The sequence below is a fragment of the Sciurus carolinensis genome, chromosome 16 (assembly GCF_902686445.1).
Source record: "Sciurus carolinensis chromosome 16, mSciCar1.2, whole genome shotgun sequence".
Lineage (NCBI taxonomy): Eukaryota > Metazoa > Chordata > Mammalia > Rodentia > Sciuridae > Sciurus > Sciurus carolinensis.
Window position 1 is genome coordinate 10,166,057 of NC_062228.1, and position 22,886 is coordinate 10,188,942.

General features: G+C 38.8%; 1 protein-coding gene across 2 annotated transcripts in view; it reads right to left on the bottom strand.

Moving 5' to 3' along the window:
* Positions 1-22,886, bottom strand: part of Cntnap4 (contactin associated protein family member 4) — a 241,960-nt gene that overhangs the window by 58,253 nt on the left and 160,821 nt on the right. For both annotated transcript variants that reach the window (XM_047529627.1, XM_047529628.1), the window contains 4 exons: positions 18,951-19,122; positions 13,192-13,298; positions 9,610-9,729; positions 302-499 (listed from right to left, as the gene is read on the bottom strand). In XM_047529627.1, the coding sequence (XP_047385583.1) occupies positions 302-499; positions 9,610-9,729; positions 13,192-13,298; positions 18,951-19,122 (597 nt within the window). The remainder of the gene's footprint in view (positions 1-301; positions 500-9,609; positions 9,730-13,191; positions 13,299-18,950; positions 19,123-22,886) is intronic.

The following is a 22,886-nucleotide window of genomic DNA, read 5'->3' on the forward strand; positions in this document are numbered from 1 at the left end:
TTCATGATGATAAACACTGTGCATTCATGGAGTATTAGAAGGAAGCCTTGACTGTACATGATCCGATTAAGGCCAGAAGGAGCGCTGGAAAGCAATCAAGGCTTTGAATGAAGCTCAATGTAAATTGACCTTGCTCTTTTCTCCAGGCAACAGCATCTATGTGACTCCCAGGTTGTGACACGTTTGCTAAGTATGTGGACCCTCAGCACCTGGGTAGAATTAAAATCCTCGGGATCTGGTTAAGTAAGGACACTGTGCACTGGGGCCGGGGACAGTGTGGCAGATGCCTCGGTTTACGCACCTTGTGGATTGACAAGCCGTGACTTCTTGCAGTAGTAAGCAAGCTCCTGTTCGCAGTGCTCCGCGCGGTTAATGGTGGCCTGGAGTTGCTCCATGCCAGTCACATACTCGAAAACCCCAGTGTGTGGGTTCTCTGGGTCGGTATTTCTCACTCTTGTTAAGTCAGAGCCGTTGTGCTGTATGATGGTCCATGCAGTTTCTTGTATGCGGAAATGGGGGGAGAAAGAGAGGAGACCATCACTAGTCTGCAAAAGTTAAAATAAATAAAGAAAATCAAAATCACCTTTTATCTGAGTCAAATTTTTCTAGTCATCAAATCTCCCTGTGAGGTAGAATCAATACAAATGGATTCACAAAATTTTTAAATTAAAGTGACTCTTTTCCCTGAAATGGATACTATCACCATACATTTGCAATGGTTTTATTTTACTTTTCCATATGATTTAGGCAGACAATATTTATGATGAAAAATATTAGAAAATTATGATTGCGAGATGCTTCTGATATATTTCAGATCACCAAATCTGATATTCTATCTCTTTAAAGATGCATGATTATTTCATTTTCCTTCTAGAAAGAAAAAATGCTGCCTACTATAATAGCAAAACATTATTGAACTGCTGACACACTCAGAATTCAGTGATGTTACAATGTAAAAAAAGGATGCATGTGAAAAAATAGTGAAATGTTTTATTATTACATAATACAGGCAGTGACTTTTTTATTCTTTATGCATGTTACCAGCAAAGAAAAAAAAAGTAAGTTTTTATATATCCCTCTTTAGTCATGATTTAATTCTGTGGTCAGTCTGCGGTGTGCATCTTTTTCTTTTCAAATCAAATTTTCCAATGTTTTGGTATCATAGGAGAGTTTGGCAATGCAATAGGAAGTTACTCTTTTGAAGGAACACATTTGATACTCTATCAGTATCTCAACTAACACACACAAATAAAATATTTTTGAGTATCTACTAGAGCACTCACAATTGCTATCCGAATGTCTGCAAACATTTCCATCATACTGATTACCAAAATTACTTAGGTGAATATAAATCCCACAATGTCTGTAACAGAAGATGGGCGTGTTATACCTATCCTTCAATTTTCCCTTTTCATTGTGCACTCACTGTGATATATGTGGGCACAAGAAGAGATTCATCAAAAGGCCTCTGATTTACTAAGTGGTAAGAGAAACACTGGAAACTGTCACAACTTCTTACAGATTTGCTGTTGAGTCGCTTAACTCTTCTGTGTCACAAGCAAATTCAAAATTGGAGGAAACCGGTAATGGTAATCTCCCCCCAGATTTTTTTAGGTGATCCATTCATAGTTATCAACAGTGCAAACAAGATAAAGTGGTAGACTTTGACAAATCTCCCTCCCACCCCTCTCACAGTCAGGTTAGCGAAGTGATGGGAGTGGGAAGGAAGCCGGTAGCCTTAGCAACTTCCATGTGTGGATCCACAAAACAATAGCTGAGACTTTCATTTCCCCCTTGCATGCAGCTCACCGTAGAGCTTTATCAGGGGGATGCTTTTCTCAAAGAGGACATGATCTATAAGCTAATGAAACTGATTATGGGAAGCCAGCAATACAATACAGAGACCACCAGGAGGTGTGACAGTTGGCCTGGCAGGAATCTGTGCCCTTAGGGAAGTCAAGTAAAGCCTAAGCCTCCACTTCCAAATCTGTAAATAAATTGGCAAAACAAGGCAATAGAGTATGTTGGAAATTCTCTAATTTTAGCCAACTCCACCATGGGGATTGGAAGTTGAGGGTTATAATTAGCCAAGGCAAATCTGTCTGTCTGGCCTCTGCTGGGCTCTGCCTGCATTGTTCAGCAGAACCAAGCCCCTTTCCTGTGGTCAATCTGTGGCGGGCACTGGGAAACTTAACTCTGGCTGGGCAGCTGCCAAAAGAGCAAGACAACAAACCTGCTTGAAGCCTTTGTCTCTGTGCCTTTGGGGTCACACTGAGAGGTGTGACCAGTTTAGCATCCACTAGATCACAATTAACACATGATTCTAAAGGTTTTTTACAGCGTTTAAGAGATTCACGGCCATGGTGCATAGCAACCAATAAAGGACAACTCATATATATGTTTTCTTTGGAAATCCTAAAATATTTCAATATTATGATAGTTTCTGTATGCAATTTTATTATCTAATAAAAAGTACTACAAAGTATAAAATTAAACAGATGACATAAACCATCTAGATTTCCAGGACTTTGCTGACACCATGAAATCAGCATAGATTTTGAGCAATGGAGATAATAGGTCTCCACAGCCAGGCTCCAAATCCCCTGTGCTAGATTAACAGGGGAAAGTCAGAAAACTTCCCACCTAGAGCCTCTTCCCTACTCTTCCAGACACAGCTGTTAGCTAAGGTTTCTACAAACACCTGTTTGGAAATGACAACTGAAAAAGTCACAGACGTCACCATAACCTGTAATGTGCTATTTGGTGATATTTTATTTGTCTCTCCCCGTATGAGATCGGCAATCATTTCTGGGCTGCTCACTGTGGTGTCCCCTGCATGTGGCACGGGGTTTTGACACAACATGCAGAAGACATGTGCTAGAGAAATGAGAGCATAAACAAGTAAACAATCTAAAACAACGCAGAGTCCAGAGAGCACAACCTCCCAGTTATGGGTTCTGATCTATGGGGGTTGTGAAATTTTCATTGCCTTTGAGCTGTTTTATAACTATAAATTATAGATAACTGATAGGATTATAAAATTATGTTAAGTTGGAAACTGTGAAGTATCTAAGATGAAACTCTACTTGCAAATTAATAAAAGATTCTATTACAGATTATAGCCAACTCTATCTCTCTGCTCATCTACCTACCTACCCGCCCATCCTAACAGACACAGAGGGCCCGGATCAGAGATATTTACTAACAGAATCTTAGCAGCACGGGCTCCCCACACACCATTTTCCCACAGGGTAAGGCTATACATTCCAGCTGCTCCTCCGCATCCTGGCACCAAACCACTAGAAGGAGTCCAGTGGAGCTTAAGCAGGACAAATCTCTGAGGAGAAAAGGGACAAATCCTCAGGTTTTATTACTCTTGGAAGGCGTACCTGCAAGAGACACACCTGGGAAGCTCTCCGGAGAAATGTGCTATCTTTAACTTCCAAGACATATTTACAGTTGATCATCCTTTAACCTGAGTTGTTGGGATATTTTAAAACTTGTGTTCACTTCCTTATTTTGTTTGGTTTTTGTTTAGAAAGAAAAGCATTGTCATGTAAAGGAACAGACAGAAGAGGATGGTGGGAATAGGAGGTTAGGAGAATAATTCTATAAAATGAGCCCATTCTACTGACTCCCCACATGCTTTCTTTGCCAAAAAGCAGTCTGCCTGCAGGCCCACCTGGTCTGAGGGAGCAGGACATGTAACATTCCTCATCAATGCAGGGGGCAGTCTGTAGGTCATGAATAATGGGGATCCAGAGGATGAGGGCTGTTTATTAAAGAAAAGTCAATGGATTGCACATAGCTAGCCTCCAGGATCTCCCTTCCCAGCTCAATGGGTTACTGATAACTAACCTGGGGATCAGACTTCCCAGCACAAGTTGCGAACATCCCCCACCCCTGGGCTCCACCCTGAGGCATGGACAAGGAGAAGAAAAAGAAGGTTTGTGTGGGGGGGGCGGGGGGGGGGCTCTGGTTTATAAAAGAGCAAGACACACCCACTCCCATGGACAAACAGCTCTGGGGTCCCTTCTCTTTGGAGAAGTCTGCTGTCTCTGTATCTTCTTTTTTATTTATTTATTTTTATTTTCTACCCTTGCCTTGGCATTTCTTGGGTGTTTAATCTTCAACACCTGAGAACCAGGACCCTCTCCTGATCTCCAAGACCCGTATCATATCCTTGGACACATCATTAGTGATTCTTGTCAAGAGCCAGCCACTTGAACCTGATAGAGGTCCACTGACTTCCTTCCCTCCTATTCAGGAAACTGGTGTTTCCTCTGTTTTTAGGAGCACATTTCTTTCAATATTCCTGATGTGTAGATGCTTCTGTTCTTAGAATTCTCCTTTGAACTGGTTTTAACAGCTTACCAATTTCTTCATTAATAATGTATTAAACAAGATGTTTAAAATGTGTTTTTTAACATTTATTTTTACATCCGTATGAGAGTCATGATTTTAGTTTCTCAAAAATTATCCTTTGCTAAATGCAACAAGAGTTGGAAGGCAAAGAGACAGGGAAATGAAAAAGAAGAGATCGCTGAAAGAGGCAGAAAAATCTAGGAAGTTTAAAAAATAGAATGGTAATTTGGGTTTACCAGTGTCTCTCCCCAAAGAGATTTCTAATAATATGAATTGTAAATAAAGCTACAGAGTAATTAAGAACTTGATTTACCTTAGGCGGACCACTATTTTTTAGTGTGATAACAGCACAAAGAAAAAAAACATGCTGTTTAAGCAACACAGTTGCAAAGCTGAGGTGCTTTCTGCTTAATAGCCAAGAGTGATAAATGTGATAAAGCTTGGAAGAGCAGGTAGAGAAGGAGAAGGGAGAACAGCTAGCGTTCTGGAGCAAACCTGGACATAAACGAGGCTGTGACTGGATAATGCCATTTCGTTATTAACCTCCTCTAATAACAAATCTCTAAAGTAAAAATAATGATGATGCTATTTTTATAAGACACAGCATATACATCTCGTGCTAAAATCACATGGGGTGTTTGTTAATGATGCAGAGACTCAGACTCTGGTTTGTAAACTTACTGTATCAGGGAAACTAAACCCAGGAATCTTGTGGTCATGGTGCAGTAGAAAGTGGTGAGTTTAACGCCTAGAATTTCCATTTTCACCAAAGTTTGAAAGCTGCCACTTCAGCTCTCATCAATTTCTACCCACTGAAACAATCCTCCTTACAATGCAATGTTTAATAATGAGAAACTTTGTGAACATAAAACTATTGCATTATAGGAAAAGCAATGAGTTTAGTGTAGGAGAAAACAGTTCCCTGCATCTCAATAGGGACAACCACTGGGATTCATCTCATCCCAACTAATTATTTCTAAATCATACTTAGAATACTCTATTTACAAGGAAATTTCAGTCTTTAACGTGGTTTAGGAAATTGCCCATTCAAAACAGAGATTTTGTTTGTTTATATTGTTTAGTTTGCAATGCTTGCAGAGTCATTTGTGCGACACTAATCCTAAACTAACTAGATTTTTTTATAAGTTATACATTTGCAAGTTGCTAAATCAGCATTTTGTTTTGCTTTCATAATTGTTATGCCAGATTTGGATACAAGCGAAGGGTCACTGATCAAAGGTGACCCTTTCTAGAGGGAAAAGCTCTGTGAGAAAAGGGACGGAGGTTTTAGTTCTTGACCAATCCATCCCATGTCTTCAATCGGTTACACTGACCCTTCCTGGGTCTTGCTCATTTGTAAAACCAGATTAATGAGGAGAGTTTCGACATGTCCTCCTCTCTGGGGGTTTCATATTCTGGGGTTGTCACATCTGTTTGACAGCTTCAATATTCCAGAGCTTCCAGAGACCAGTAACTGTCCCTCAATATCTGTGTCTCTGCCCACAACACCTTGCAGATATAATTCAGTAATTCAGTAATTTACATATGCTGGAGACATGACTAAATTATTATCAGTAATAGACATAAGATACATGATAGATAGAGGTCAATACTCGTTAAGGTAGATTCTCATTATTTGCCTACGTGCTAAAGTTATTTGTGACCCCAACACTTTTGCAGTTATTTGCCAACATGTACCAGGCAGGGAAACCTGGAGGATCCAATACGCAGGTACCCGGCTGTCACTGAACAAGCCGATGCTGTCACCTGTCTCAGCTTTCACTCTTATCTGGTAAGCAAATGTCCTGTTTATACACTATTTTGTGCCACATTTTTTCACATTTTTGTGCCTTGGATTAATGATATCACTGTGTAAAATGGCTCCCTAAAGCTGCTGAGGGGCTGTACCCCAAAGCACAGAGGCTGTGATGTGCAATGTAAAGGAAGCCTGTTAGGTAAGTGTTGTTCAAGTGTGAGTCATGTTGCTGTCGGCGGTGAGTTCGACATCAATGAATCACATGTGTATGCATGTTAGATAAAGTGTCTTTAACCTGAAACACACATAAAACAAGACTAAGTATTAATTGATTGATGAGAATGTCGCCTCCAGTAGCTCACAAGAACCTGATCTGACTGGATTTCCCTTTAGGAGTAATGGTTTAATATTCATTGATTCAGTGTCCACGGTGACTTTATGGAACAGACTACTGCAATAGTAAGAATCAGCTGCACGCATGTGTGTGCTTGTGTTCTTAAAGCTTTAAAGAATAGAGACATTTATGAACTTAAAGAGATTAACTTTCAGAATCAAAGCTTTATACTACATGTGGATGTGGATGTCAAGAAACATCTACGGACTGGGCGTGGTGGCACATGCCTGTAATCCCAGCGGCTCAGGAGGCTGAGCCAGCCTCAGCAAAAGCGAAGTGCTAAACAACTCAGTGAGAACCTGTCTCTAAATAAAATACAAAATAGGACTGGGGATGTGGCTCAGTGGTCAAGTACCCCTGAATTCAATCCCTGGTACCAAAAAAGATATGTTCATGGCCACATGGAAGTCACAGGTTTGCACTGATATGTTTTTAACTTTCACTCATAATTGAACCTACAGAAACTGTTTTTTTTTTTTTAAATTTTTGGACATTTGAATTAATATCTTGCATTGGCCAAGCTTTTCTTTTCTCTTTGTAGGCTTATCACATAACTGTGCAAACAAAAAGTTGAGAACCGTAAGTCTAAAACAGCAACTCCAACTGCATACACATAGGAATCATTGTTTCAGACACTGGTTCCATTGCGCTCCCCTGAGTCCCAGCCTGGGGTGCTGACTGTGAATCTGTGTGATGCAGACTGGGGAGCTTCATCTGGAGACCAGCATACGGGACTCATCAACTACTTTGGGTTGCTGTGGTCTATGGGGCAGTTCCGTTAATGGTTTGAGAGTTATAGGAGCCACTAAGTTGTGCTACATGAAAAATCTCTGAAATACATTATATAGAAATGTTCCACACACCCCCACCAAATCAATAGCTCAGCTCTTACCACCACCCTGAAGATTTCAGAATCACATATTAGAATCCAGGAACCCTCCTTCTCCATCTACACTGATAATATTCAGAGCAAGAAGCCACCATCAACAGTGCAAGCCTGGATTCTAGCACGGTTTGTAATAGCTTCCTAACAGGTCTCCTAACTCCTGTTCTGCACGTGCAGAATCTAACTCCTCTCTGCCCTGCTCTTGGCTGGGTACTTCCCAACACAGGAGCAAGTGTGATCCCATTAAAGGAAGCCAGATTGCATCCCACCATTGCCTAAAACTCTCTGATGTCTTCAGAGCTCAAGCCAAAGACCTCACACGCGGCGGTAGGAACCCCATGGGTCTTCCATCACTATCCCCCTACCTGACTCTCCACACTCCCTGCTTATCCGCCATCCTCCAGTTACCTTGGATTTTTTGCTGTGTTTTGAATACACCTGCCAAGACTACCTGTTTGGGGACTTAGCCCTTGCGCTTGCCTCTGCACGGATGGTTCCTCCTCCAGATACTCATGCCCAGATCTGGGGACACAAACCCTCTACAACACTGCCTGCTATCTTCTTTGGCTCCATCAAACTCAGACTTCACAGCACAGCACTGCCTGGTGTGGAGATGGAGATGTTCTGTACCATGAGGATCAACAGGTTCCTCCCCGCCACAGAAGGCTACTGAGCAGCTAAAATGTGGCCAGGGACATTAAACTTCAACTTAAATAATTAAGTTTTAAAAACTTTTTAAAGTGTATGTATTGAAGCTTATTTAATCTTACAATTAGTTTTAATTAGAAACCACATAAGTACTTGTTGCCAGCAGCTACCATACAGGACTATACAGTTCATTTAGAATTTGTTTTTTTGTGTGTGCATGTGACTGATAAGGAAGGAATTGATAATCTTTTTAAAAATATTTATATACATTTTTCACTCAGCACCATTGGTAGAAAAGATTATCTTTCCTGCACTGTACCTCAGTGTCGCCTTGACTCAAAATAAATTATCCACATACAAGTGGATCTGTTTAGAGATTCTGCATCTTGTTTCATTAGTCTGTTTATCTTGATACCAACTACACACTATTTTACTTAGCCTATTAGCATAATGTTTGTATCTGATCGAGGTGAGTCCTTCAACTCTATTCCTCAAGATTCACCTGGTTCTTCTTGTCTCTTCCTATTTGCTTATAAATTATAGGAGATACCTGCCCATTTTTACCAAAATAATCATACCAACCTACAAACAAGCACCCTCCTGGAATTCCAATTTAGGTTTATACTAAATCAATATCAGTGATGTTATACAATGTTGAGTCTTCTAATGGATGAAAATTTTACACTCCTCCATTTATTTAGGATATTTATCTGTACAGAAACCCTGCACATTTTTCATTACTTCTTTTACCATGTTTCTGAGACATTTGAGGCTATTTTCTAAAGGGTCATTTGCTGGTATACAGAAATAAAATTAATTTGATATCAATTTGGTATCCAATGATAATCCTGAATTACAATACTTTATGATGTTTGGAATATTCTTAATACATAGCCTAGTCACTTGTGAATAATGAGAATCGTAGGCCTTCCTTTTCAATACCTAAATGTTTTATTTCTTTTTCTTGCTTTATTGCACTGGTAAGGATCTCCAAAACAATGTTGAGTGGAGTGGTATTAATGCTGGTGATAGAGGAAGGGCTTTAAGTACTTCACCATAAACTGCTACATATGCTATAAGTTCTTTGTGGGCATTTTTTGGTCAAATTAAAGAAATTTTCTTCTATTGGTTATTTATTAAAATATTTCGTATCATGAATGCATGTTGAATTTAATCAAACACATTTTCCATGACTACTAATTTCTGTGTAAATTTATCCAAGTAAAGAATGCTAGAATATAAGCAAACAATGTTTACATACGTTTAAAAAGCAATTTTTTTTCAATTTTCTCTGACAAAGTCTACCTTTTTTTGTTTGGGGACATAGTAGGAACCATTTATTATTAGATGTTCTAAAATAATACCTCATGCATATACAACAACAATATTTTAAGTCATTACCATTGAACTGATTTTTAAATATTTATGCTCAGTTATTTTACTAAACAATACACATTTTAATCAAGTTGCAAGCTGGATCAAATCTCTATTTCATTTGAATTTTTTGTATTGAAGGCATTAATGCAGATTTAACTATTGCAGTAAAGTTGGTTAACTCACCAGTCATATTGCAGTAGAGAAGAGATGGTCCTAGTGGACCACTTCCATCTGAATCTATATAGTAAAACCCTGAGGTGTTTCCTTTGTGTTTATAGGCTTCACATGACTGCTCATAGATAGCTGTAAAAAAAGAAGTTTCATCATAAATGAAATAGTACGAAATGAATACCTTATACTTTAATTTGGGCACCGAATAATCAAAGTATTGAAATTTAACATGCATAACACTAGCCAAGAGAAAAGGTAAAACTTTCACTTTAAAACAAAATTCATTCTTTTATTCTTTTTAAATGAAAATGGATCAAAGTGGTAAGAGGAAAAAAAAGAGGAAAATGAAAGTATTTCATGGAGATGAAAAGTTAGCTGATTTTTACATTAGGAAGAACAAGGAAAGAGGAGGCAGGTGTTTAAGTGTTAAGAACTTTATAATGGGATATCATGTGCCACCCATTCTGGAATTCCTAATTCTAGTATCACTTTGTCATCCCTCACTTCTGAAGCATAACAGTGGGACCTCCGTTAATCTACTGCCACCCAATAATTAGGCAACAGACACATTTTAAATAATGTTGAAACTCTATTCCATTCTCACATAGAATTCACTACAGGTTAAAACAATTTTTCATAGAACAAATATGATTCACCAAATTCCTCATCAATAATTCTAAAAGTAACTGACTAAAGAAAACTTCTCTAATGCTCTGTAATAAGAATTCAAAATAATTAGAATTCAAAGCCAAAGAAATATTTATGTGAAATATGCCTCCCAGTGGTCTCAATGTGGTTTGATTCATAAACATTTTTTATTTTACAAGCAAATATTTGCCATGTACAAGGTTTGGTATTAGCTCCTGTATGATACACACCTCTTACTGAATGTTTGACCCAGTATACCAAAAACTTCTGGTAAGCGTTTTATCCTGTGAAACTTGAAATAAACAATCCCCTGGACATCCTTCCCTGAACCTATTTTAAGTTTCTGAAAATTGTATTAATTAGTGTTTAGGCAACATGAAACATTGTGGCTGATTTGTTCAATGTTAAAAAACATTTTCAAATAATCATAGAAATTTACTTCCCTGTTTCTCTACAATCTGAAGGCTTTATTTTGTCCTTATTATAGGTGGAAATAAAAGCATGGATTGTTTTGGTTTTGGTTTTGGTTACACGTGCGTTTTGTTCACTAAAGTGGGTGTGTAAAAGTGGTTAAACATTTCTTTTTTTTTTTTTTCGGTAACAGGGATTGAACCCAGGGCATTTTACCACTGAGGCACATCCCCAGCCCTTTTTAGTTGTTATTTTGAGACAGGGTCTTGCTAAATTGCTAATGCTGACTTTGAACTTGTGATCCTCCTGCCTCAGCCTCTTGAGTTGAGTTGCTGGGATTACAGGCGTGGACCACTGCACCTGGCTGGTTGAACATTTCTATGTACAGACACAAATGTTCATCAGTGCTTGGAGGAAGGCATTGATGGTGCTGGATTCAGGTTGGCAAGAATTACATGTGACTCTCAGAAAGGACACGTGACCAGATGAGGGTAATTGAAGGACTTCTGCTTCGCATTCATTGCTTAACTTCTTATAGGATGATGATTAATGCATTGTTTCCTAGTAAAACCTTTTGAAAGTCTCCATCTCTGCCTCTCCGCCATAACCACGTCTGTCATTCTGCCCCTATCTCTCAGGATGTTTATTAACAAAACAAACGCTAGCTCCATTTGGGCAGTCTGCTCAAAAGCCTAATAAATTATTTATTGAATCAAATTGTGGGCCCTGGATGAAAATACCTTTTTATTTATCATTTAATTTTACCCCTCTGAGTAATTTGTGTTTATATTGTATTCAGTCATTGATAGAAATTAAAAGTGAATAGTCAATTTAAATATATTTAATAGCTTTCAGTATTGAGTTAGTCACTATAATGGGGATGGTGGAAGATATGAAAAATTAAAATGCACTGTCCCTTCACCAGCTGGGTGACGTGGCTCAAGGAACCTGCCTCTGGTGACAGGTGAGTTGAAGCTCTTATCACCAGCAAACATTCTTCATAGACTCTTTCTGCTCCTTAATGACTGACTGCAGGGTGGGGCCAGGAGATCCTCCTGAGCACACCCTTCCCACACTGAAACAGGGCTTCTGGGGTCCTCTGTGGAGAGCACAGGGCTGGGAGCACCGGATCCAGTACTGCACCCTGGCAGGATTACAAAGCACTGTGCAGCATCGTAGACCCAGGGCGGTGAGGCTAACTCTGCACCTAACACCTGCAGTGAGTCAAGGCTATAAAAGGTAGTGCTAGGAGTTAAGTTGCTTATAAACTCAATAATAAAAAATGGGGGAAAATGGGCATTTTGTCGCCCTGTTACATATACTGAACCGATAACAAAATGACTCAGGTGTCACAACATGTGCAAGCATTTCATCAGAAAAACACATGGTTTATAACACAGGAAAAGGGTATTGCTTGTGATCCCAGGCTCCACAGCATGATTTCAGGTGCCTCCATCCTCACTCTGCCTCCCTTACATAAGTAGCCTCGGGAAAATTTATTAATATCTCTGTGACCCACTAGGAATTATAATAGTTCCCACCTACTAGGGTGAAGACCGGAATTAAATGAGTTAGGGTTAAAAAAATACTAGATTGATACTTAGCATTTAGAAAGTATTTCATAACAGTAACTACTGTGATTCATATAATAATTACCTTATTTGTCTCCACCATCTTCATTAAACAGGGTGGCACAAAAATTTAAGTATTGCCTGGTGCTATAGGCTGGGCATTTGTGTCTCCCCCAAAACTCACATGCTGAAATGTAATCCCCATTATGGTGGCATCTGGTGGTGAGGACTTTGGGAGATGACTGGGTCATCAGGGTGGAGCCTTTATGATTAGTATTAGTACCCCAGGCAGATTCCTCGTCCTTCCTCCACGGGAAGACACGGGGAAAAGATGGCAGGAAGCAGACCCTCACCATACGCCAAATCTGTGGCCTCTTGGTCTTGGACCTCCAGCTACCAAAACTGTAAGAAATGAATTTCTATCATTTCTAAGCCGCCCACCCAACCCATGGTATCTCGTATAAATGTCCCAGTGCACAACAGCGGGTCTCTACTTGAGATCTGCATCCCTGTGCCACAAGTCACCCTGTCCTAGTCCATCAGTACTGCTTTCTGAGAGTCTTCCATTAGTATGAGCAGTAAGAATCTGGTAAATGATCATGTGTCCACTCGTACTGTCTTCTGGAAAGCACAGAGTCAAACACTGGCCAAATTCAAGTAGAAGAGCAAGGCGATCACCCTCTGCATTTTATTTTGCTTTTTTGTCCTCAGATCTCTTTTGTTTTCTGTACCTACTTTCATTTGCATCATCCTACACTTTTAGATATTTCTATAAACTACCTTGACTACTTAAGGAATTGGGTGCAGGTTTAAAATGAACTAGAAACCCCTGGGTGCTCAAAGCCAGGACTGTCCGTTCCAAGAGCAGGTTGCACATATGAAGACCCGTGGACACAGAGCAATGAAAGGGAAATGCAGTGGGAAGTCACACAGGGGCAAGATCAGGAGGGTGCACTGGGCTTACAGCTGTGGCAGGTGGCTCCCGTGTAACCCGTGTCGGTGCAGTTACAGTGGAAGGTGCTCCAGGACTGGGAACAGGCGCCCCCGTGCTCGCAGTAGTTGGGCAAACACCTAAGAGAAGGTGAAGAAATAACCACCCTATGTCATTTTTGATATCATAAAGTATTGATCATCTACTCCTGACCAGGTGGAAGAGAGGTGTCAAGCCCAACAAGAAGAGTACCGTTGACATGACCAATGGTCATTCGCTCTGGCATGAAGGTAATTTAATCACAGAACTAAACCCGAGGTCATTAAATTCAGCCGGTTCCCGCCCATTCCCAGGTACTGTGACTGCTTAATCTTCCACTTGTCTCACTACATCAGCGCCCTTTATTTTCCCTAAGTGACACAATGTGAATTCATTGTACATCCAGGAATATCAAAAGCTTATGTGAAATAGTATTTTGTCACACTGAATTACTACATCGAACATTTAAAGGAAGAAGGAGTAAAGAAAAGGGGAGGGAAGAAGGAAGTGGGAGGGAGACCATCTGTGTGCACTCGGCCTGAGATCCAGGAGCTTGCAAGGATGCGCGGGATGGACGCGCGGATTCCAAGCTGTGCAAAGGGCCTGAATGGAACTCACAGGGGCTCCCAGGTTATTTTAAAATTTCAAGAGAAATAACTGGCACACTCGACATCTGTCAAGCACAGTGTGACTTACTGGCATGAAGTAGCTCAGTTCCATAATACATTCCTTTTAATCACAACCTGTCTTTGAGAAGCTGGATTTTAATAATTGATTTTAAAAAGCAAGTACCATGTGAAATCGACATTGAACAAAAAAATGGGGATAGCAACATTTGATCTGATTCCAAGCTTTGAAAGGTTGTGCAGGGCCCAACAGGTGCACAGCCTAATTACTAAATAAATGTGTTTTATTATGAATGAAATAATTTCTGCAGATTATATATATCGCTTTTTCTTTTTAAATTGATTTTTATTCTGTATATTTAAGGTATACAACATGAATTATGGGATACAGGAAGATAGTAAAAAGGTCAGTATGGTGACCAGTTCTTTGTTTTTGTCTTTTTTTTTTTTTTTTTTTTTGGCAAGAGTAGTTAAAATCTACTCATTCAGCATGAACCCCAAATATAGTACAACTTTGTTATCTACTCCCCTCATGTTGTCCATTAGTTCTCTAGATTTGTATCATTTTTTCAGTGTTAGTATGCGGTTAGGACAAAAATATTTATTGCGTCATTTGGACCTAAAACACTTTTTATATCAAAGCATTAGGTGTATCTTTTGGCTTCGGAAAAGAGAACAATAATAGAGACACAGGGCACAGGGAAGAAAGAGCTAGGGAACAGCTGCTACCAGCTCAAATAGCCCTAGGTTAGCTTTAATAGTCCCCCTACCCCTGACCTCCTTTTCCTTAAAACATCTACTTTGGAAAATTTTCCATTGTAAATTATCCCTTTGCCTTTTTTTTTTTTTTTTTTCTTTTTGGCACCAGGGATTGAACCCAGGGGCACTTAGCCACTGAGTCACATCCCCAGCACTCAGTACTTTTTATTTTGAGACATGGCCTCACTAAGTTGCTTAGGTCCTCACTAAGTTGCTGGGGCTGGCTTTGAATTTGCAATCATCCTGCCTCAGTCTCCCCAACCACTGGGATTTCAAGTGTATGCCACCTTGCCTGGCCCTTCACCCTTTTGAGATATAAAACTTCTTTTATATCTCTTCTTTTATATCTTCTTTTGCAAGTTTTACAACTCAAGACTCTCTTTTTGGAGGACCTGGGAGTCACCTCTTTGAAATGCAGACATCGAGAAGGACATAGCCCCTCTATAAGGGCCCAATTTCCATAAACGCCAATTAGAAAACAAGCCAGTCTAACTGCCTTGATACTGCTAGTCAGCTGTTAGGAAATAAACCCACTGAGTTGTTTGGACCCATAACACTTTTTAAATGGAAGTATCAGGGATATCTTTTGACTTAGAGGTATTATAAAAGAGAAATAAGACATCATGGACAAAGAATTTGGGGACTTCTTGTGTCCAAAATAGCCGGGTCACCTGAAATGACTAGAAAGATAGTTGAGGCCCTTTGGAATTTAGAATGAATGATAGGTTGAGACCCAGACGTTCAATTACCTCATACACTTTAGATTTATAAATAAATAAACTGTAACACCTGCCAAGAATATATTCACAGTGGGGCTTTTGCCACTTCCTTTATCAAAACTAGGGATGGGAACTTCATGTTTTGCTTATAAGATTCTTTTCAGTTTTAACTTAACATAATATTATTGATTTTTTTCTGATTATAAAAAATAGGAGTTCACTGTACAGAAAGCAAACAATCCAGGAAACTATAAGAAGAAAAATCAGTTAAACTCTCACTATATAGAAACTACCACTAATATATATATATTTTTGTATATATACACATATTTATATATATACATAAATCATGAGTAATGTTACTTTACAATATGCTTGTTGAAGATCCAAAAACAAATAATGGGTATATTTCCATGCCCATTAATTTTATATATGTTTTAGCAATTTATAGATTTGCAGGAGTATATTCAAAGACTATCATGATTTATTTAATTTTTAAGCATTTCAAATCAATGGTGATCTAGAAAAAGAAGGAGACTTTAAAATATTAAAAAGGTAATAATCCTACTTGGTAATCAAATCAGAAAAGGATAGAGCAGATCATTCTTTAGTAGACTCTAATCTTGTTTGAAAAAGGGGCAGATATAAGTAGCTTTGCCTCAAATCCCAAAGAATGAATCTTTAATTATTGTAATATATATGCTATTTCGATGTGATCTGCTTCCAAAAGACTGACTGAATCCACATTTCTTTGATTCTTGCTAGACAGACGAGATTTTTCATGTTTTTCAATACACTGTGAAAGACTAAATTGTGAATTTTATTTAAATTCATTATATGGCAATGTCTGCATGCTAGTAACCTAGGGCAATTTGCAGTGAATGTTCTAAACAATTGTGTTTTACACTTTTCTTCTTGGTAGGCATTCAAATACAAGGTAAGACAATCCATCAACCCATTTTCTCAGACTTCTAAATCTTTCTCCTGGACATTTCCATCGTTACTTTCATCGCTTGTGAATTGAACCAATGCATACATCAACATACCCAAACCCAAAGTGACAGGAAAGATTTTGATTTAGATGGATTTTTATTCATTGTAAAGTTTGGCTGGGATTAATGATACCAAAGTCAAATCTAAAAAACATTATCACACTTATGGAGGTTAAATAGTGAGAGTTATCTATACATTCTAGAATAATGATTGACACCAGAATTCCATTATAATAATCTTCCTCAAAACTATATCTGGCAAGAACTAACCCTATTGCCCCTGCCCACCTACTCCTCATGCCACCTCCCAAAAGAGCCATGCATTCAGTGCTACAGGAGAGAAAATGATACCATGGTCTTTAAACCAACTAGAGTAACACAGGGAAGGAGGAAGCCAGACTTCTGAGGCTCAGTGGAGACAAGAGAGGGAGTAGAGGCTGTAAGGTAGAGACTCCAGCCTGAAGGGTAGACAATATGATGGAGGCCCAAGGCCAGAGCCCAAGGACTGGGCAGCAGAGGTGAATTGGAAGGGTAGCAAGGTGGGGCTCCAGGGTCTGAGGCCAGGAAAGCCAGGAGGTGGGTGCTGGGCTGTGCAGTCATGGCGTGGACACTGACACACAGACGCCTTCTAATACTTGTCAGGGGTCTCTGCAGCCTAGGTGTCATTTGAGACCCAAATGCACGTTACACCCTCAGCCTTTCTTGGCCCAGGGAGGGGTAGGCTGTGCTGGCAACTGAGATGGTAACCTTCCCAACCTAGTGATATCTTAAAAAGCTGGTGCTGGAGGAAAAACCAGCAGAAGCCATGTCCTAGCAAGATGGTAACACGCATCCCAATGGAAACTAGTAGATCTAGGGTCAATTATCTGAAATAATTCAGAGAATTGTATATTTTGATTGATTTACAAGGACTTAGATAACATTTATAATTGCATTCTGTATTTTTTTCTGATTCTGAGAATAAAATTCGTAGGAAAAAAAATTTTAAAACTGATATCCAAAAATGTACTTAATGCATGCAAACAACTTAGTATTTATGTCCCAATACTTGTCAACCCTGTCCCAACCTCATCTGAGTTTCTGTCCCAGTCACAGGGACCAGAGCAGCAGCTGCTCAGGCAGTTCTGTCCTCACCCTCTGTCACCCAGAGTCCCTAGACTTAGCATGACCTCCCTGAGGTCCACAGACCAAGGGGAGAGCTTCTAGATGACAGAGTACATCTGAGTGACCATGTCTGAGAGAGGCATGGGTGTGTTAAGGAGCATGACAATGACCTTGTAAGTGTGCGAGTGTGGGATGGCATAGGTGTATGTGAATGTGTGCATGGGTGTGAGTGTGCACAAGGAGTTGTGTAAATGCATGTAATGACAATCTGTGAGTGTGCGAGGACCTTTTGGATAGGTGAGTGAACACACGAGTGTGTACATGTGTGAGAGAGACTGTGAGCAAGCCTACGTCAGCATATCTGTGTGCAGAGAATGTTCACTCACTTGAACATGAGCACGTCTGTTTGTATTCCTTTATGTTCAAGTCTCATCCTGCTTAAAGTCAGTTACATTAGAAAATAAAAGGACTGCATTAAGTTCCTGTCAGATTTTTAATATGCTATTAATGTTACTGCTTGCTTTTTATTATAATTGATTAAAACATTCAATGATACGTTTATTACGGTCGGATGAAATATTCACCCCCATAAGTGCTAACGTGCACTGGGGAGGCTGCTGGCAAACATTTCAGGCACACCTTCCTGGCTCTGGGGCTGGACTCTGCCTGCTCTGTCATCTTAGCCCACTTCTCTGTCGTCTATTTCCATACTTATGCAAAACAAATACTATTAAAAACAGGTTCTACAGATTTTATGAGGAATGATTTAAATACTCATTCATGTTAAGTCTACAGGCTTTTAAAAATCTGGACTGTGTGTGATATTCCAATGAACTCAATAATTGAAATTAACAGTGCTGATTATAAAGTATGGCTACTAAGATCTCATTGCCACAGTTGCCCATGCCTACTAAGTTTTTAACCATTATTAACTGCTAGATAGTGCTGTAAAAGTTGCTTGTCCCGCCTGACCATGTCCTTCCTGGTGCTCCTGTGAACCTATAGGGCCATCCTTGCATCTTGATAAACACTGTGGCCCCCCTAGAGGAGGGTTTCCCCTTCATGTTTCTGAAGAGAAGATGGTAACAGGTTGTGAAAGGTGGAAATTAGCATAGGCACCAGTAAGTTCCCCCACCTCTGAAAATATGCAACTGTCAGGGTAGCAAAAGCCAGCTTGACAATCGACCACACAGGTCTCTGATTTATTGGCACCTGATGATCCATTTTACTGTTCATGTGCCCTAATCTATTGAATTGAATGACATGGCTTTGATACAATTATACCCATCTAAAATGACAGCAGCATCCACATTATCTTTTGTAAATCAGTAACATGTATGTAGAATTGACATAGTCACATGTCTTACATCTATAAATGATCATTTGAAATACAACATACAAAGCAAAAGTTCTATTTTTTCCAATTTCTAATGTACATACAATTCATTTCCTGTGGAAGAAAGGAAGAGAATAAATGTTCATTTTACAAATACATTTTAATCTGCTATCAAAAGTTTGAATAGGCCAAAATAAAGAAATGAGACTGTTCTTACCTATCTGAGATGCCACATGAGTCTATCTGAAGGTCACTGAAGTTCCCAAGGGAGCCCTGCTGAACTGAAATCAGATCTACCACCTCGTTGCTGATAGAAATGAGTCTCATGCATCCCTGAAATCCACCAACTGGGCTTGTACATTTCGATCCAAAGCTTTTGTCAGGACAACCTGAGGAAAGCAAATCAGAGTATAACCCAGATGCACTGGAATGAATCCAGATCAGGATCATAGAATAGTAAAGAAAAAAAAAAAAAATGAAGAAACATACATTTGAGTATGTGCTGTGACCAAGGAGGCAAGCAAACTCATCACAGTCATAGTTTGATATGAGTTACAAATTGTGACTTATACAGGGAATTTTTTCTTGATTTCCATAGGAGTCACAGGAAGACACTATCACTATAACTATAAGCAAGTAGACTAGCTCAATCCAAATTGTAGAAATATACATGTTAGGTCCAGAATCCTAAGCAAGCCAGCCTGCAGTATTAAATTATGGATAACTTCAACATGAGAACTTAGTCTTTTAGACTGCAAAACTAAGAGCATAAAGGATGAAAATGTGCACTGTAGATAAGAAGAGATAAGTCAATAATGATGCAATGCCTCTCTATTTAAAGTTAACTATCTGAAAAAGGAGATATACTGACTTGGAATAAAAGTACCAACTACTTATTTAATTAACTACTTTACTTTCCTATACATGTAAGAGTCATATTAACGTACATTTTAATAAATGCAAATGGTTAAATATCAAAAACACTCCACTGTTTGATTTTATTTATCCTTGACCTCATTTAAAATGTTCCCCTTATATTGATTTTTTTTCTAAGATTTAAATTTGTTCTGATTATTGAAATAATAAAGAAATATAAACTAACCATTATTGTCTAAAGTTTAACAATGTTCTAAATGTTTACCCAGGTGAAATAAAAAATTTTATTGAGTATGAACATATACATTATACTTACATATATTTCATTAATCTTTCTTTGCTTTTATGGCTGTCAGTCACTATTGCAATTTCAAAGAAAGAGAAACAACAAACCCATAACTTCTTAATTCCTATATAACGTGTGATAGTTCTCTACCTGGGAATTTCCATTAAAATGAAATGTTTTGACTGAGGGTATTTCTCTTTAATGCTTTGTTTTCCTAACAAAATATGTTTATAGAAACCAGTAGTATTATTTAAAACTATTAGCAGGCATATTGAAATAGTCTATTTTAACCTAATGGAGACTTTGAAGTTTCAAATTTAATATATCAGAAAAATGTAACCAAAGCTGTTGGAGTGTTAATTTATTATACGTGGTAATAAACAAGTTTCTAGTACTTAAAAATCCTCTGTACTATTGGACTGGGTTACCATAGTCTGTATATGATTTCCAGATGAATTATTAACCAATTAAAAATGTCAGGATAAAAACTGAAAGGATAATGGTTCAATAATATTTGGTGGCAACTATCCTATGCCAGAAATATAAACAGCTCTGCTAATCTCCTTTCCCCCAGGTGGTAATTCCTGACACCTCTCAAACTATTTCAGAATAACATAAATTGTGCAATATGCCTATAGGAAAGAAAACTGAGCATACTCAAGAGTCACAAGGAGAGGTCATGAAACCATACTGAGAGCACAAAGTCAGATCACGGGGCACTTCATTCAATAAGCAAGCAATTCTAAGAACAAAGGGCTCAACCAGGTTAGTCTCAGCCGTCTCTAAGAGGCAAACATGAACTAATATAATGTTCAGCACTGAACCCATTTGAGATGGAAGTTCTAAAATAGGAAGATTTCTGGAGAACACTTAAGGCTGAATTAATGGATGGGTCCATTACCAGAGGCAGTCAGCATGTTAAACACCTCTGAGGATGACAGATAAATTATCGGCAGGTGCCACTATACCAGAAGTGAGATGTCAAGTTAGACTTCATGGTTGTGCCACCTGGTCATTGGATGGATAACGCTTACCTTACACAAGGGAGGAGAAATGTGAGAATTCACACACAGTTTAATTCCCCAGCTTATGCTGTGTGGTATGTTATGCACAGCACGAAGATTCCATAGGGGAATTCACAGAAATTAGACACTCATCCATCTCCATCTGGAGAACCCAGATTTAAAAGTATTTATAAATAATAAAAGTTGAGCATAGTGCAACACAATGCAGTCAGACTTTTTGAAAAGCACTTGTTTGGGGAAGGAAAAAAAAGTCCAAAATACACAGTAATGGAGGAATAGGGAAAGTTTTGTGTGGCACACACAGACTTACTGACCCAGAAACTGTCCTCTTTCCCAAAGTTACAGTCACTCTCTAGACTGGCAGAGAGCAGAGACTGAACCCAGGCTGCTGGGACAGACTGACCCTTTGCAGTCACTGCAGTCAGGTTAGACTGACTGCATTCTGATAAGACAGCTAGAAATTTACAGACAAATTCAGAGAGAAGCAAAGGAGAATTGATGGATGATGGTAAGTGTCACACAGCATGGATTTTTTTTTTTAAATTGAAGATCAACTAGGCAAAGAACTGCATGCCTAAAAACCATCTTGCACCCTTTAGATAAAACAGATCCTGGCAATGAAAGGGACTCTAGTCCACACAAAGCAAAAGGATTTCTATAGTGACTAACTGACACAGTTTGCCCAGGACTGATGGGAAGGACACAGGACTTTAGGTAAAATGTGGAAAAGTTGTCACCTCATGGCCAGTACCATCCACACAATCAGGCCTCTGTGCCAGTCCTCCAACTTTGGGGATGCTACCCTAGCCCTGTTATAGACATGACTTTGCTTATGGTCCAAGAAGCCCCACAGGGAAAGGTGAAAAGTCCACTTGGAACCCTCTCCTCTGAATGTCCCAGAATTCAGGATTCCTAGCCCCCAAACACTAAATGAACTTCCAGGAGAATGGACCTTCTTAATCAGGCTTTAGAAGCACATGCCCTGGAAATTCTAGGGTAGCCTAAATTCTGCAGGGCATATGTTAAAAAGGACTGGAGTTGGGATTTTATGGTGGAAGCTTCTGCAGTACATCTTTTAAGAACATCTTAATAGATGTAAAATTATAATGAACAAGAAGTGAGGAACAAACTCAAAATTCAGAAGAGTACTTACCCAGGGAGATCAAAAGATATGATTCTAGAGGGACAGACATTATTGATGATCTACTCTTTCTTAAGCAGAGGTATGCATGAAGATGCGTACTTCAAAATGTTACTAGTACTCCTTAAAATGCATACATGATTGTAACATTCAAAGAATAGAGGCAACTGAATGTGGGGTATACAGGGATTCTCTATAGGTCTTTGCAACTTTTTCATAAAACTATCCAAACTAGTTTTAAAATATTATACTGTGTAACATGAGTAGTAAAAAGAAAAATCATAGAGTGCCTATGTGATATATTTCACTATAAAATATTACAGTCTGAATAAAAGCAACCACTAGAGAAAAAAAATTTGTACACAAAATAGGCAAAATATTGCTAAATCTGAACATGAGGGATATAAAGTACTTTAAGAATGATTATTCTATTTTCATGATTTATAAACATTTTTATCCAATCTTCTCTTTTTTATTTTGTATCATTTAACAATATGTCTTTTTTCTTACCTCTTTTAGTGCTTCTAAATCTTTTCCTTTGAAATGAAAGCTCTTAGTTAAGTTGTTCTGTACATCTTACTATCGATTAAAAGAATGTGTTCCTATGGATTGCCATTAAATCAATCACATACTCTGAAACAACCTGTTTCAGAAATGAACACATCTTCGTAAAGAAGACAATTGCACCTTTTAAGACTGTGGCCCCATGCTGTCTTTGTGGATCGTGGACAGGTTTTTAAATGTTTTTTCTTTCATTGGCTTTTAGGTTCTGATGAATTGATTCACGGGCTTATGTACTCACTGTCAATTCTTACAAACTAATTT